The sequence below is a fragment of the Chanos chanos genome, chromosome 11, assembly GCF_902362185.1.
Source record: "Chanos chanos chromosome 11, fChaCha1.1, whole genome shotgun sequence".
In the NCBI taxonomy this organism is placed as follows: Eukaryota; Metazoa; Chordata; class Actinopteri; order Gonorynchiformes; family Chanidae; genus Chanos; species Chanos chanos.
In genome coordinates, this window is record NC_044505.1 from 14,137,616 (window position 1) to 14,153,623 (window position 16,008).

General features: G+C 43.3%; 1 protein-coding gene across 2 annotated transcripts in view; it reads right to left on the bottom strand.

Moving 5' to 3' along the window:
* Positions 1-12,822, bottom strand: part of gria2a (glutamate receptor, ionotropic, AMPA 2a) — an 18,213-nt gene extending 5,391 nt beyond the window's left edge. Inside the window, exons 1-12 of one of the 2 annotated variants that reach the window (XM_030788334.1) lie at positions 12,738-12,822; positions 12,321-12,461; positions 5,471-5,710; positions 3,813-4,009; positions 3,643-3,696; positions 3,331-3,489; positions 2,974-3,141; positions 2,757-2,861; positions 2,569-2,676; positions 2,229-2,435; positions 1,462-1,829; positions 177-375 (exon numbers count right to left, since the gene is read on the bottom strand). In XM_030788334.1, coding sequence (XP_030644194.1) covers positions 177-375; positions 1,462-1,829; positions 2,229-2,435; positions 2,569-2,676; positions 2,757-2,861; positions 2,974-3,141; positions 3,331-3,489; positions 3,643-3,696; positions 3,813-4,009; positions 5,471-5,710; positions 12,321-12,461; positions 12,738-12,810 — 2,019 coding nt within the window. In that variant the 5' untranslated portion in view covers positions 12,811-12,822. The remainder of the gene's footprint in view (positions 1-176; positions 376-1,461; positions 1,830-2,228; positions 2,436-2,568; positions 2,677-2,756; positions 2,862-2,973; positions 3,142-3,330; positions 3,490-3,642; positions 3,697-3,812; positions 4,010-5,470; positions 5,711-12,320; positions 12,462-12,737) is intronic. The other variant, XM_030788335.1, reaches the window with a different exon arrangement.
* Between the last annotated feature and the right edge of the window lie 3,186 nt (positions 12,823-16,008).

Consider the following 16,008-nt stretch of genomic DNA (forward strand, 5'->3'; position numbering starts at 1 on the left):
GATTATAATCTTGTCAAGGATTAATCTGAAAAAGAGGCAAAGAAAACTAAGACAACACCCTTCAAGCAGGGGTTCACGTGGACACAAAAAAACAAACAAACAAACAAGCAAAAAAATCAATCATCTTTGGATCTCAAAAACTAAATTGCCCATGAAACGCTGCTCCTTTGTCTCACCCGGAAGAACTCTTTGGTGGAGCCAGCGTCTAGTGTCCCGTAAGCAATCTCAGTCTGCTTGGCCAGGTCTTCTGCACTCTCAATGGGCGAGACCATCCTCTCCACAGTGAGAAAGGCAGCCAGGTTGGCCGTGTAGGACGAAATGATGATCAAAGTGAAGAACCACCAAACACCACCAACAATACGACCAGACAGGGACCTACACACACCGAAACAAAATCAGATACACGCACACACACACACAAATGCATGCACCCTCACAAACACACACACACACACACTTTTCCGTCGAGTAGGCAGGGGCCCAAACAGTACAACGTATCCCCATATAGCTATGATAAAATTCCACTTCTGATGTGAACGCTGACTCTCAAAGATGAAAGCAAAACAAAAATCTGAAGGAACATGGTAAAATTTCATTAACAGCGATGATCAGTCATAACAGTATCTGATCTCAGCCTTTTGCTCTTAAATTAACATGAATGCAGATTAGAGACATGTCCTGAATCTGTCTTATACGAGCCACTATGCTTATTCTGCACAAAGAAGTAAGTTTCAATCTTCATCATTAAGAAAAAATCCTTTAAACGTTTTTTTTAAAGTGGTTCTGCTCTAAAATCATTCAATGTCTTGGTTGCAAACTCACAAAAAGCAAGACACTGCATCTATGTTCTCTTACTACAAGCTAGGAGAAAAAGAGGGATTACACAGCGGAACGAAAGCTAGGAGCAAGAAAAAGATCAAGAGGAAGAAAGAGAGAGAGAAAGAAAGAGAGAGAGAAAGAGAGAGAGTGAGAGACAGAGAGAGAGAGAGAGAGTGGGAATTGCCTACGCAGGTGTAGGATCATGTTTATCTACAGGGCTGACTTAAATCCGATGTTTTGGTTTTTTTTTTACCGTAAAATGGGGAATATGCAGCAAAAACACGGTACCACTCCAAGAGGGCAGAGAATCAGCGACCTTCTGCACGGAACAGCCCGGACCTGGTGGATACACGTTCACGGAAGAAATATCCGACCGGGGTCTAAGGCCAACCTCGGTCGAAAATTCCTGACCCCTGTGTTTAGCTCGCGTTTCTTCCAAGGGGGGAGAGGTAGGGTAGGGAATAAGGGTCAACCAGAGGTCGTGACCACGGGGGACCAAGGAGAAGCAGGAGCGTACAGGGGTGTGAACATATATGCACCAAGGTGACGCGGGAACTGCCGATTGCAGAAAGAGGCCTCGCGGGCTGTCGAGAGGCGGAGAAAGGGGTTGGGGGTGGAGCGGAGCCCAGAGAACGCACCAACCTTGGCGAAATATCGCATCCCTGCTGCATAAAAGCGCCCAGAGAAAACCAGAGACTATTAAAGATGCCAAACTCATTAGTGGACTCGCTGGGGCCTAATTGGCCATCCTCGAACTCCTCAGTGTGCCACTCGTAAGGGCTGAAACGGCTGACCAGGAAAAGTACCACGCTAACTCCGATATAGGCGAACACGATACACATCCAGATCTCGTAAGCCAGGGGGTCGAGGAAAGAGAAGACCCCCGGCTTGGACTTCTGCGGTTTCTTGATCATGATGGAGATGCCAAGGCTCATGAAGGGCTTGGAGAAGTCGATCACCTCCTCGCGAACTAACGTGATGGTCAGCGGAGCCACGGCAATGTCCGCTTTCTAGAACGAGAGGTTAACGTAACAGTGGATGCTTCTAGAGACAGTCACACACATATACAAACACTTTTTCACACATGTACAGATTTGACACACACAGAGTCAGAATTACAGACGAGACTGAGAGTTTAGAGTCTTCAAACCCACGGTTAGCTAGAATTAGCCCCTTAGATTTTGGTAAATAAAGGTGAATAGCTTTTGTAGTCTCCACAGAAAGCCTCTTATAGAGTGGAGAGAAATTAAAGTAAAGTGCACTTTGAACTCGAGCACTGTCTTAAACGCAAAGCGACCTTGAACGCTATCTTAAACTCAAAGTAAAACACGCTGGTAGAAATTCTATGCTGGTAGAAATTCACATTAGTCGACTGATCTATTTAGTGTTTTTTTTTTCGTTTTTCTTACCCCGTACACCAGCTCGCCCACCATTCCGTTCCAGATCTTTGTCTCTGCGTCTCGCGCTCCGTATTTTCCATCGGCCACGATCCTCAGCTGGTACTTAAAGCCACAATGCTTGGCGATTTCAGCAGCAAGGTCCACACAGTAACCCTCATAACGATCGTTGTCAACGAACAGCTCTGCGTTTTTCTTCAACATCACATAGGGTGCTTCCTACAAAATCAAACACACACACACACACACACACACACACACACAGATACAGAAACAGGCACTCAGATCAGCCCTGGTCTCTAAATTGACTTTAGGTTGACAAAACACACTGAAAACCTCAAAACAGTCTCACCAAGATGGTCGTCACAATAACGGTTTTGTTCTCCATTCCCATGGTGTCGTTGGGGAACAGGTCCGATTTTGTCACTGCCATTTTGTCCGCTTCATTCCAGTATCCAATCTGAAAAGGATAACTCAAAGAAATTTCAATCCATAAAAAACAAGTGGCCGTGTGTTCTATGTGCTTATGTGTTTATGTACCTTTACTGGACCGCTGTTTTTCAGTTCCATTACGTTCACTGAGTAATTCACTCTTCTGCCATACTGGTCAAACTGAATATTTCCTGTCAGGCCATCCACTCGTACCTAATCACACACACACACACACACACACGCATGCACACACGTACAAAATCAGTTTAACATCAAAGACAATAAGTATTTGAAGTGATCGCTGGTTACTATGCCAACAGCAAACCTGTTTGAGAGCACGTTCTATCTCCACCCCCTGAGCCCACGGCACTGCTGGATTGGCCAGGCAGTCTCCATTGTTGCCACGACGACTAATGTCTATCCGTTGTTTATGCAAGAAGCGGAATGCCTCTGTCATCACCTGCACTGCATCATAGGTCAAAGCAGAGGTGTACTATGGGGAGAGAGCACACACACAGATGCACACACAATACGCAGGGTTATCTTTTGAATCATATCAAACATCAAAGCTGAAGCATCCAAATAGCTGAAGTGCACAAACACACACAGACACACCAACAAGGTACGCACGCACGCACACGCACACACACACACACACACACACACACACGCACAGACTCACCCGTATCCTGCTGTCTGCTCCTGGGTATTCTTTCTCTTCGAGAGCCTCCCAGCGCTGATCAAACTTGGCAACAGTCGGATCGTCAAAGTCGACAATCTGAAAACCAGACACGTTGGCTCCACCATACTGAAGTTTTGACAGGTCCCCATCCAAAAAGCCCTGACCACAGAAACACACACATACACACACACAAAGACACACAAAGAGAGCGTGAGAGAGAGGTTAAGGGTTTGCATATCCACAAAGATTCACACGTCAATCGATAAAAATCCAAATGACAGAAACCAGACATTTGAAATATGTTCAACCTACAAAATTAGCAATGATGTAATGGTATCCTTTCACATGACGTCCAATAGTGATGACCTGCAAAGAGAAGGAAACAGCATAATCACTCTCTGTTTAAATACTTAAATTGTGTGTGTGTGTGTGCAAGCATGCATGTGCGTGTGTGTGTGAGTGTGTACGTGTAAAGATCTCACCTGTTCCATGATATCTTTAACTTTGTCCTGTTCGCAGTCGAGAATCACTCTCCTCTCTTTCTTGTTCTCCAGGTCCTGAAAGAGGGAGCGATAGGCCTCGTCTTTCCTCTCATCTTTCAGGTTCCCCACGTTAATTGCCGTCACCTGCCACTTCCGCTCTGCAGCCGTGTCCAGCACTGCCTGCAGAGTGGACAGACCTAAAGAGAGAGAGAGAGAGAGAGAGAGAGAAAATGGAAAGAGATGGAGAGAGATGGGATGAGGTTAAAAACAGCAAGCAAAAGATAGAGAGGTAATGGAGGGGTTGTGTAATTGTGTGTGTGCGTGTGTGCGCGCGTGCACACACGTACGTGTACGTGTGCGTGTGTGTGTGTGTGTGTCTCCTCTTCACTGACCTTAAGGCTCTTCGGGAGTGTTATCATTAGTCTGCTCCAGCCTTAATTACACTCTGTCTCATATTAAACGAGTGTGCCGGCCTTGTCTGAGTGACTCAATGCCTTCGTTTAAAATTAGCCTCCGTCTCAATTAAAGCCCATCTCGGCTCTAATTTAATCATGTCTGTACCTTAATCACAAAACCCTATCCGACCAAATTAAAACGATCAACCGAGATGAAGCCCCTTTTTTACCTTAAAGAAAGTGCACTTGGAAATACCGCAGCGCACAAGAACCTTAGGGTATCTTCTCTCTCTCTCTCTCTCTCTCTCTCTCTCCTCTCTTTCTCTTGCACTCCCTGTGCTCTCTTTCTTTATTGTTCAATCAGTCCCTCTCTACCCTTCTTTCTCAGGTCTCTTTCACTCTCTGTGTTAGAAGATGAGTTAAGAGTAAATCTCTCTCTCTCTCTCTCTCTTTTCTCCCTCCCCCTCCTCCTCCTCCTCCTCCTCCTCTCTGACAAAGGCACGGTCCACGGCTGATTTCCTATTTAGGTCTCACACAGAGATTTTCTTGCTCGAGTCAGAGATACTCCAGAGACGCCCACAGATGCCGACCAATCAAATGCCAGGACAGCCGTGAAAATTGCTGGGACTGACCTATCAGGCGAGAGCGCTGCAGCGAGAGGAGTTTTTTTCGCGCACTTTAGAGAACATTACAAAACTGTGAGAAAACAACCGACTGACAACGAAGCTATCGTAAAACGACGGATCTGAAAGCTAGAGTCTGTTAGCGTAACAACAAAATATTACAGAATTACAATAAAATCAATAAGGCCGCTCAATCACACAGTGGGACGACATTACGGCATATTACCACTGTACTACAGCAAAGTACCACTGTGTTTAATCTAATTGCTGATTGTGTTGCTTTATGTGCAATGACTCACATACATTATGGTAAAGCTATTTTAAAAAATGAATGAATATTGTTTATCAACCCCTCAGAATTTCACATGGTACATGCACTGTAAGTAATCAAAAATGGATTTGTCATTTGATAGGGGATTCAGCGCTTGAGTGTGCATGTGTGTGTGCAATCAATGATTTAGAGTGTGAACTCTCAGGCAGAAGAGGGCTGTAAATTGTGCATGCATGTGAGTGTATTTGTGTGTGTGTGTGTGTGTGTGTGTGTGTGAGTGTGTGTGTGTGTGTTTGTGTGTGGGTGTGTGTGTGTGTGTGTGTGTGTGTGTGTGTGTGTGTGTGTGTGAGTTTGTGTATGTGTGTATACCTCTGTCACTGTCGTACAGATATGCAAATTTCTCCCATTTGTAGTACTCCACTAAGCTGATAAGTGGCCCTTTAATATCTGGTCTCATCTGTAGCACAAACTGGTTGAGTCCGTCGGCCGGGAAACTGGGCGTGATGAAGGACACATGCAGGGTCTCGCAGAACGACGTGATGGTGTTTACCGACTTCTTATCGTAAAAGCCAAAAATGGCGTACACTCCTCTAGAGAACTGGGAGCAAACTGTGGAGGAAGAAAACAATACAAATCAATGGCACACGTGACACCTCACAAAAGATAGAAAAATATATTCCAGGACTAACGTCTGTGCAATATACCCAATGCAGACTCCCAAACAAAACATCCTATTCTAAGCTTTTACAGAATGTGCTCAGTATTGACTTCCGTACAGTATATTCAGTACCAACTTCTATAAAGATTTCATGTATCAGTGTCGTAGTAAATTAAATATCAACCACTTTCACTGCATTTTACATTTTTAATCAAAAGATCTTTATTATATAATGTGCTTTTAAACCAACACATCTTAGTATGTCCAACAGAGTATCCATCCAAGATGTCTAGCTGCTAAGTTTTGAGCCTTTTAAGATCAGACTGGTCCATATTATCCGTCGGGTTTCGAAAACCTTCGATGCAGAATGGAAAACGAAGAGAAATTCAAAGAACGGTCTGGATTCTGTTTTTCCGTCTAAAAAGCTGTGATTCCTAAACCGTTTGCCTGTTCTCTATTTTTAGGGTCTCGCTGATTGGCTATTAGTACCCTAGCAGCAGGTCTAAGATCAGTGACGACATCTAACTTATAATGGATTAGACTGGGGCTGAAGGTTTAGGAAGGGCTGACCTCAGACCTGCCTTTTGAGGCAGAAAATAACCAGCAGTATTGACTTCCTCAGCCGAGCGGTCACCGCGGTTAATGCGGTCTGAATAAGTCACGTTAAGTGAGAGTTGTTTCGAAAAACAACAAATGCGGTGGCAATTAAACAGCAGATAAACTGAGACTTTATCACTAGCATTTTTATAACAGGTTTTCTGATATTTCTTTTTTCTTTTATTTAATATTCTGTTGAGCTCCAATGTCCGGGATGGCAGGTATCACTACACAAATCCAAATGTCGCTGTGGTAAACCCATCATAGCGCATAACACAGGATATTCCTCTGGTCAGAGTACAGTACATGGATCCATGGATGGGACAAGTGTGCATGTGTGTGTGTGTGTGTGTGTGCATGCGGTGTGTGTACTGTCACAAAGCCGTGTGTGTGAATGGGTTAGTGAGGACATTCCACTAGCCACCACAGACCCACAACCTGAACCTCATCCAATTTTGAGATTAAAACACATTAAAACTAAAATACCAAATTAGACCAATACCAAACAACATCAATTACAACTAATTGGAGTAATGTTGTTGGGTTTTTTTTTTTTTGTCTAATGCATAACATCACCAGCTTTCTGCCTTTAATCAACAAAAAAATGTCCTCCGTGGCAACATAAAAAAAATAACGAACGCTAAAGGTAGACATTTTTTTGTCATAATAAATCACATGTCCCATGTGGCGTATTGGGAAAGCATTCCACTTCATTCTTAAACCAAACGTGTTAAACGGTGTCACACATGCTAACAAAACCGCCGTCGACGTATAAACCAAATCAACTCTCCGTTGAAAGCTGTGGCACGGGCTACGCTAATATTACGTAACTGGAATATATCAGTAATGACACCAGAAATGCAAGTAAACACAATTTAATACGAATGTATCTGCTTTTAATTACAAACAATATTGCATTATATAAGTTAATGTACAGTTATTCTCAGACGCTGCAGGAGACTGCATTCCCAGAGGAAGGTTAAGTGACACTCCAGTAATTATGTTCCAGTCAAAACAGCAATTAACAGAAATTCTATACCGTGTGTATCGATTCGTTAGTCAAAGGAGGGGTCTCGCAGTGCAGCTGGAAAGATGGACCTCACAGTCCGGGTGAAACAAAGGGTCTTACACGGCCACACACACACACACACACACACACGTCTGTGCCATACCTTGTGTTTGTTTGAGGGATAAAACGGTGTAACAGTGGAGTGGTAAATTTAGCTGTCCTACTTAGTTGTCCTGTTTTCACTGGACTCACAAGGAAACACAGCCAATGTACCCCCCCCTCCCCATGCATGAGTCAAGATATACATGTTTGTGATATTGTCTCTGTGTGTGTGTGTGCGTGTGTGTCGGTGTGTGTGTGTGTGTTTGTGGTACAGGCTTTTTTTGGCTTTGCGAGGACTAAATGTTCCCCATGAGAATATTAACAGACGACAAATAGAAATGTGGTGGGTGATCTGCTTGGGCTACTTCTCACTTGGGATTCTTTGTTTTTTAAGACATCACCGTCATTGTTAAAGCTACTGCCAGGTTATTAATCTTTAGTTGGAGTAAAAGCAAGCCACTGGGAAGTAGCCCTTAGGACATAATGAGACAAACGCGTGTGCGCACGTGTGTGTGTGTGTGTGTGTGTGTGTGTGTGTGTGTCTGTGTGCGTGTGCGTTTGTATGTGTGTGCGCGTGTGTCTATTCCCATATGGGACTTTTCTAGCCCGGATATATGGAGCCAAAGTGCAAATATGAGACTTTGATCTGACATCACTAGCTACCAAGCTGGCTTCTACAATCTCTCAAGAGACTCTTAGCGAACTGGCAGGGCCTCCTCTGAATTTGGGTCTGTGTGTGTGTGTGTGTGTGTGTGTGTGTGTGTGTGTGTGTGTGTGTGAGAGAGAGAGAGAGTGTGTTTGTGCCTCCACCATATGTGTTTTTCCGCCACCAAATCAATGCACGTTGGGACCAATGAAATCATGAAGGATCAAACAAACAGGACAGAACAAAGGACTCGGCACAGGAATGGCTGAATTATTCATTAAGAACGTTTTTTTTTTTTCTCCTGAAAGCTGTAGAGGCATTGTTACACTGAAAATAACCTTTTTCAAATCGAAACCCTTAATAAAGCGCAAATCAAAAAAACACTGTAATCATACAAGCATATGCACAGACAGACATACATGTATGTGTGTGTATGTGTGTGTGTGTGCGTGTGTGAGAGAGGGGTTGTCACATTTCCTTTTAGAAATAAACAAACAAACAAACAAATAAATAAATAAACATATGTCTGAGAAAGCAGAAATGGCACGTTATACCAGACCCTTTATTCTCTCTGAAGAACGCCTCAGATTGAGCGAATCCTCCGGTTTGACACCGTGTAAATAATCATTACGAGAACAAGAACGGGATCCATCTTGCGAATTGAGCATTACGTGTATTTACGACACAGATGTCTCGCGCGCCTTGTATGGAGAGGAGAAGATGGAGGCCTTAAAATGTCACTCAAAAAATCCCCCCCCCCCACCCCCCACAAACTGACATACACTAAATACAGCCCGACAAATCCAGTGGGCATTCTCGTAACAGCAGACGAATTCAACGAATATGATTGACAAGGAACTGTCACGTCAAAACAAAAAAAAAAAAACCCACTCCTCCAGATCGGACGACAGATGCCACATTTACAGCGGCGTGCTGATGACGTGGTGCTATACAAGTTGTCACAAAGGACGTCGTCACACACACAGAGGGATGCTCATGGTGCCGGAGTGAAAATATATTCCGTTTCCTCCTTTTCCGACGGTCTTTGATTCATATTTTCTTTACAGGCCTCCCCTCCTTCCCTCCCTCCATCCCTCCATCCCGCCATCCTACACTCGTTCTCACTCAGCCTCTCATCATGTTCTTCCCTCTCTCTCTCTCTCTCTCTCTCTCTTCTCTCGTCGAGTAAAGGACTTTCATCTTTAATATTCTTCCCCTGGCTTCTTACTCTAATAACAAGTGGGCCCCCCCCCTCTCTTCTCTCCTCTCCTTTTCCTCATTCTAAAACCCTTTATCTCTCTTTGACCCTAATTTAAGTCCTCCTCGCAATCACACACACACACACACACACACACACACACAGCTCATCCCAACCTGCAATTCACTCTCTTCATCAGCCCTCCTTCAGGCCTTGCCCCCCCTCCCACCCCCCACCCTTACCATTTGTCAAGGTGAATGCTGATTGTTAGGATTGAGAGAAAGTGCTCAGTCGCTTACTTTTCCCCCATCCATCCTGTCTTCAGCATTAAACACACCCTCCACACTTCGCCGGGGCTGCGGGGTGGGGGTGGGGGCGGTTGTGGGGGTGAATATTTATGTATGTGAAGTGTGTGGGGGGTGGGCGAGGTCCTGCAATGCTTCTCTCGTTGTGACACACTGGTTAGTGTGTGTGCAACAGGGAGATGCCGGAAGACACTCAAGGTTCACAATAATATTCACTTATATGTTTTCAGACTTATGAAGCAAAAAAACAAAAACAAAAACCCCAACAAAACAAACTAACAAGAAAAAAAACTCTAATGTTTGAGTCATCTACTTATCAGTAGTACTGAGAGAGATGTAATGTTGTAATCAGTAGGCGATTTGTTATTTGTTTAACCGGGGGTGGGGGGGGGACAGTGGCCAACAGGTTATAAGGGGATGGCAGGTTAACAAGGGGGATGGATTTTGGTCATTTTGCTAACAAAGGGGATGGCATCCCCCCCTCATCCCCCTACAAATCGCCTACTGGTTGTAATGTTTCAATACAAACCTAGTGTTGTTCTATGGGCTATCCACTAATCAAGTCACAGGGGATTGTAAAGAGTTTTGTGACTGAATTTGTGGACGAGCTGTACCATATGACATTTTGAAGGGTTAGAACAGCACAGTGAGAATATCGTTCTGATATACATTGTAACCAAAGCTAGCAACAGAATGAAAAAAAGTATCTTCTGATTATTCGATAGAATCCATTGCCAATACCAAACTGTTGTATCTCCAACATTTTTATTCCGTGACCATGTCTGTGGTTAGTTGTTGAATTTCCTCCTTACTGCTGAATGAAATGGAGAGCACCCCGCCCCCTCCCCCGCGTCTTCCCTTTCTTATTTCTGCTCTCAGACATACACACACACACGCGCGCGCGCGCACATACACACTTTTCTTACAAGAGCTGGAGTATTTGACTGAGCGATACGGTACACTTCATTTGTCGTCTGTTCCAAATGGAGTGCTGACGATCGATAAGAAGTCTTGCCACCAACACGCATCTTCCCCTATATCTTCCCCCAGTTAACTCGAGAGAGTGTGTATGTGTCTACGTGTGTCCGAGAGACAGAGGTGGAGAGATGACAGGTAATACGTGATGACTTATTGACACTCTCGTAGCGCGCGCGGCTCTGCGTGTGACCGAAACCGTTCGGATTAATCAGCGACAGCCTAGGAACACGGCTGTGCTGTGCCGTGGCGCAATGAAGAGGCTCGAGACGCTGAGCCGCAATCCTTCACTTCAAAACGGGCCCCCTACCACGGAGCGCGAGATCCAAGTGGGGGATGTTACCGAGCGACAAGTCTTTCGCTCTATTACCGAGTGAACCTAATCTGACTGAACCGTGTATGGATCTTCCGTGGCCCCGTTCATTGTAACGCGTTTGTCACACTGCATTTGCCAGCCTTAGGCCAACTGAAGCGTTTGATTCTGGCTGAAAATCCTCGCCATTTTGGCTACAGTGTATAGTTATATACATTTAACAAAAAAAAAAAAAAAAAAGAAAGAAAAGAAAAGATTTTGTCAATCCTCAAGCCGAACGAAGAAGACACACCTAAGACGTATTAAATAGCTTTACTGCCTCTCACTTAATCTTGTATCTCCCTCAGTGCTCTCTGACAGCTTAATCTGTCTGTAGTGTGAATATTATGCCATTTTAATGATTAACTACAGTGTAAAAGCAAAAGGACATTTCAGAGTCTCTTCAGACCTTTTGAGTCATACAACACACTCTCTGCATTCTACATATTACATTCAGTTTCTCGCGCCAGGTTTTTTTTTTAGCAATACAATTTCATTAAACGCTCAGCCATCCAACATCGTATATACAGGCTGCAATCTTCATTTCGCGTCTTGCCCACAGAAAAGAGAAGGAGGAGGAGGAGAGAGAAAGAGAGAGAGAGAGAGAGAGAGAGAGAGAGCGAGAGAGAGCAAGAACCATTTTAACGCGCCCTCAGCTTTCGCCTGTTAGACATGAAAAACATTGCAGGCTTCTCACAACCCTGCCAAAACATGTTAGATCTTTTATCTTATGAAAATAAAGACTATCAGAAACTCCGTCTCTTTTTCTGGTGGATCGTCTTGCACGTCCCGTATTTTAATCAAATTGTGCGAATGCGTGCAAAATCGGGGCCATCTTCTCATCCGTTACTGTGGTAACCAACTTCATGCTGATCTCGCGAATGCATGCCAATTATCCCCGTCGATTCTGCTCTTCCCAAACCGTTTACATAATACCAGTGCCCCCCAACACCTACACCCAACGACCCTCCAAAATAATGGCAAACCTCATAAGCCCCCAAACCATATCCATTGTGGGCGCCTGTATCAATATAGCAGTTTACTCGTGTTTGACAACACAATTCCGAAATGAGTATGATTCCTTCAGGGCTTCATATTAGAGTGAGGGGTAGCACACTAACGTTAATAATAGAACATATGTACGAAGCCTTGCGTTATCTATCCAGTGTAACATCGGAATAACCCAGTCTATTACATACCCAAGATCCCTGCATTCCTGAAATATTTAACATGTCTTAATATCCAGGGACGCTTTGCGCGGGTGAATTAAAAAAAAAAAAAAAAAAAAAAACCAGAAATCAGTGTTCTAGTCACAACGATTATTTCAAAGCAGCTCCAAATGAGGAAAATAAGGTTGGATTTTCAGCTCTAACTCACAGCAATTAGTGATGGCGAAGCTGTTGGCCACCTCCAGATTGTCTATGTGGGGCGTCAGCCGGAATTCGGCCGTACCGAACTGGACCATTCCGATCCGAAAGGCGCTGTATTCCTGATCCGCCCCGCGTGGGAATAGACCCCCTGAAAAACAGATGTGAGAGCGATAAAATGTCGTTTTAGGCTCAACGTTAGCATAATTAATCGGAGAGACCTTTATTATTATCATTATACATGTATATCTTTACCATTCCTTACGAGGCTATTTACTCATCAGTTATCACCAAATTTCTCGAAAATTTACCACTAATTTGGGGAAATGACATAACAAATTGATATTTATTTCTAAATTCCGAAACACTTATTGTAAAATATTTCTAAATTCCAGTGAACAGATAAAAACGGTGGAGGCGCGCTCACCGATTTGGACGCTAGGAGAGCCGCCGAGCGCCAGTCCCCACAAAGCAGGGAAGAGAAACCCCGACAAATTCATGGTCTTCTTTTTTTCCAGACGCCGCACGATGACATCCACCAAACGGTCACTGTTCAGAAGACAGCGGGCGTTTCACAGCCTCGACTCATATTTGTAAATCACGACGACGAAAAATAATGCTCTCCTTTTTCTGTGAGACGACCGTTCGTCAGCTTCTGTGGTGAGGGGGAGAGAGAGCGCGATGATGCGGGTGTCTCGCTCCCCTCCTTTGCGGCTCCGTCCCTGAGAATCCTTTCAACACGACGGACAAGGGAAGAATACTGATGAAGACGGAAAAAGCCGAATTGAACCGAAGCTCCTTTTCCCGTTCGCCCCCATGGAGATTCTCAGCTGGCAAGCAAACAAGGGTGAAGACTGCTATTGATCTTCGATTTGGATAATTCGAGATCTCTGCTTGTCAGTTGGCCACTTGAATTGCTGTAATTTGGATCAACCAGTGATTCTCAGACAATTAAGGCTTGGACCAGTGTTTTTTGGAGTTTTAATTCTACAAGACAGCAAAATTTTCCATTCCGAAATTTTAATCACAACGGATAATTATAACTTAATGATAAATATCTGACTTAGTGATTCGAATTACATCAGTCCATTACACAATTCCGCAGTAGCCTAGATTACTCTCGTATACAAGTATGACGACGACATAAAAATTCTCTCTCTCTCTTTTTCTCTCTGTATGTCTGATGCACTTTATTATTCTCTTTTCTCTCCCAGTCTCTGGCTTGCCAACTTGAGTGGGTTTATTGAACTCCTTTGAAAGCTGTCAGCTGCAGCTCACTAGCACCGCCAGAGAAACATAATCATGCAGTCACAATTCTGACTACACAACGTAGCCTTCGTTAACACCCATTCAAAAACTACACACTACTAAAATTAACACCGAATATAAAAACCACACGCACACTGTCCACATTACACAATTTGAAAACGCAGTTTGTCTTACTGCGAGAAAACATGACATAACGGCTTGAGAGAGAGAGCTCAAATCTACGTCAACACGTAATTGACATCGACCAGTCAGAGCACAAGAACAAGGTATCCTTATCCATAGATCATTCACTGAAAGCTCTATTGACACCAAAGGCCAAACCACAATTTACACGCCATCGACATTTGGTGCCTTTTTCGCGGCTTTGTAACTTAGACAAACTACAAATCCCAATTAGCCTCAACTAAACCAGTTACAGACCAGTGTGAAGATCGTGTAGTTTTTTACAGATCCAGCAGAGGACGCCAAAGGATCATAACTCAACAGAGCTCTGCTAACTGACGTCTGACACATTATGTCCACTGAAGTTGAGGTGTTTTTTTTTTTTTTTTTTCATTTTTAAGCACCAAATCAATTCCATTACAGTTGTTTTCATTATAAATATGGTTTAAGTACAAACTATTGTTTTGCAAGTGTGTCATTCGTGGCATACGCATGGTATGCAATAATACTACAAAGCAACAATCAGTGCATTAGCAATAATTATACCTTACCTACGTAAATTCATAAAGGGCTACTTGATTTAGTGACGTGTAATTGTAGCTGTAAAGGAAGTGACTTCACTCGTAAACAGAGGTCTGTGCATTCGAAGCCCAAACACAATGGTTCAGTGCTGATGCTCTCCGGAACATCGCATAACCCCAAGGTTGTTACAGTGAACGTGATCTCTGACTTAAAAGGAAGTGGTTGCAAATCATTCTGGTTAAGACTTAAAGCTAAGTGATTCATCACATACTGAAATAACTCCGTGCCTAAGAATGGTCTTTAATTATGAGAACTCTGTGATTACACAGATCTCTCTGTTCATAATCCCACGGCTTATTCTGGACACTGTACATCCTCTGGTCGGTGAATATGCTCTGTGTGTGTGTGTGTGTGTGTGAGAGAGAGAGAGAAAGAACGAGAGAGTTGATGAATGAAAGGTCTTTACTGGAGCAATCACACACGTCACACAAGTCAGCAACTCTGTTTTCCCTGCTCTGTTATACACTCTATATTTATCCCTGCCTGAGACTGTTCAGGCGTAGAAACATATGCATCCATTAGAGTATGGCTACTGTACTTCAGACATGCAGAGCATTTGTGCAGGTTAATCAAAATAGCAGCATTCTAAAACACACACGCACATTAATGCACTCGTGCGTACACATGTACACACACACACACACACACACACACGCACGCACGTATGCACACGCACATACACACACACACACACACACGTATGCATGCATGCACACGCACACACATACACACTATCAGCAGTCTTGATGTAGAGGGTTTTATAGGTCTAGCAGTTTGTATTTATCATGGTTGGCTGCATGTACACTTTGGGCAAAGTCATGCTGTCAGAAATCACAATTTAAAAAAAGAAGAACAACAACAACGAAAAAAAAAAAGGCAGTACTTTGTATTCTAAAAGCTTCAAGTTCAAGGTGCTACCTGTACAAAGAATTAACAAACAAAAAGAACCGTAGAAAGTTTTAAAAATTAAAAAAAAAAAAAAAAAAAGATGAATGAAAGAGAAGGGACATTTGGTTGGATTACATCACCTTAAGACCAGGAGTGTCTCTCTGCTTCATTAGCTTTGCTAATGTTCTACTCCCAGGTGACTGTGCATAGGTATTCACACAGCATTCATAAATGCTTTATAATGTGCCATAAACCTGACACAACCAGGTTTAAGAAAAAAAGAGAGCTCAACAACTTTTTTTTTTTTTTCGGTCAAACTGACATGAACATTTTACACAGGCTCTGGAAACTTGGTTATGGCATACAAGCCTGTTTATGAATGCTTATGAAAGCAGTTACGACAACTGTTTAGACTTCGTATGTTTCATATAAGTTGTCTTCTCCCCCCCCCGTATTCAATAAATATCTATTTGTTTGGTCGTGTCTTATTACTGATGGTGTTAAGATACTGAAATGTTGAGATCGTAACACCATATTTCTGTAAAGGCTTTATGTGTGTAACTCCACATTAATAATCTTTTAGCTTGTTTTTTTTTTTTTGTTTGTTTGTTTGTTTTTCTCAGAATTTTCTGTACACCACACCTCTTCAAAACATTGGCAGGCAAATCTTAACATTTTGTACATGCTTCTTCACCTTGGAGATATATTACACACCACACACACACACAAACACACACCACACACACACACACACACACACACACCACACACACACACATTTTCCACAGCTGTGTTCC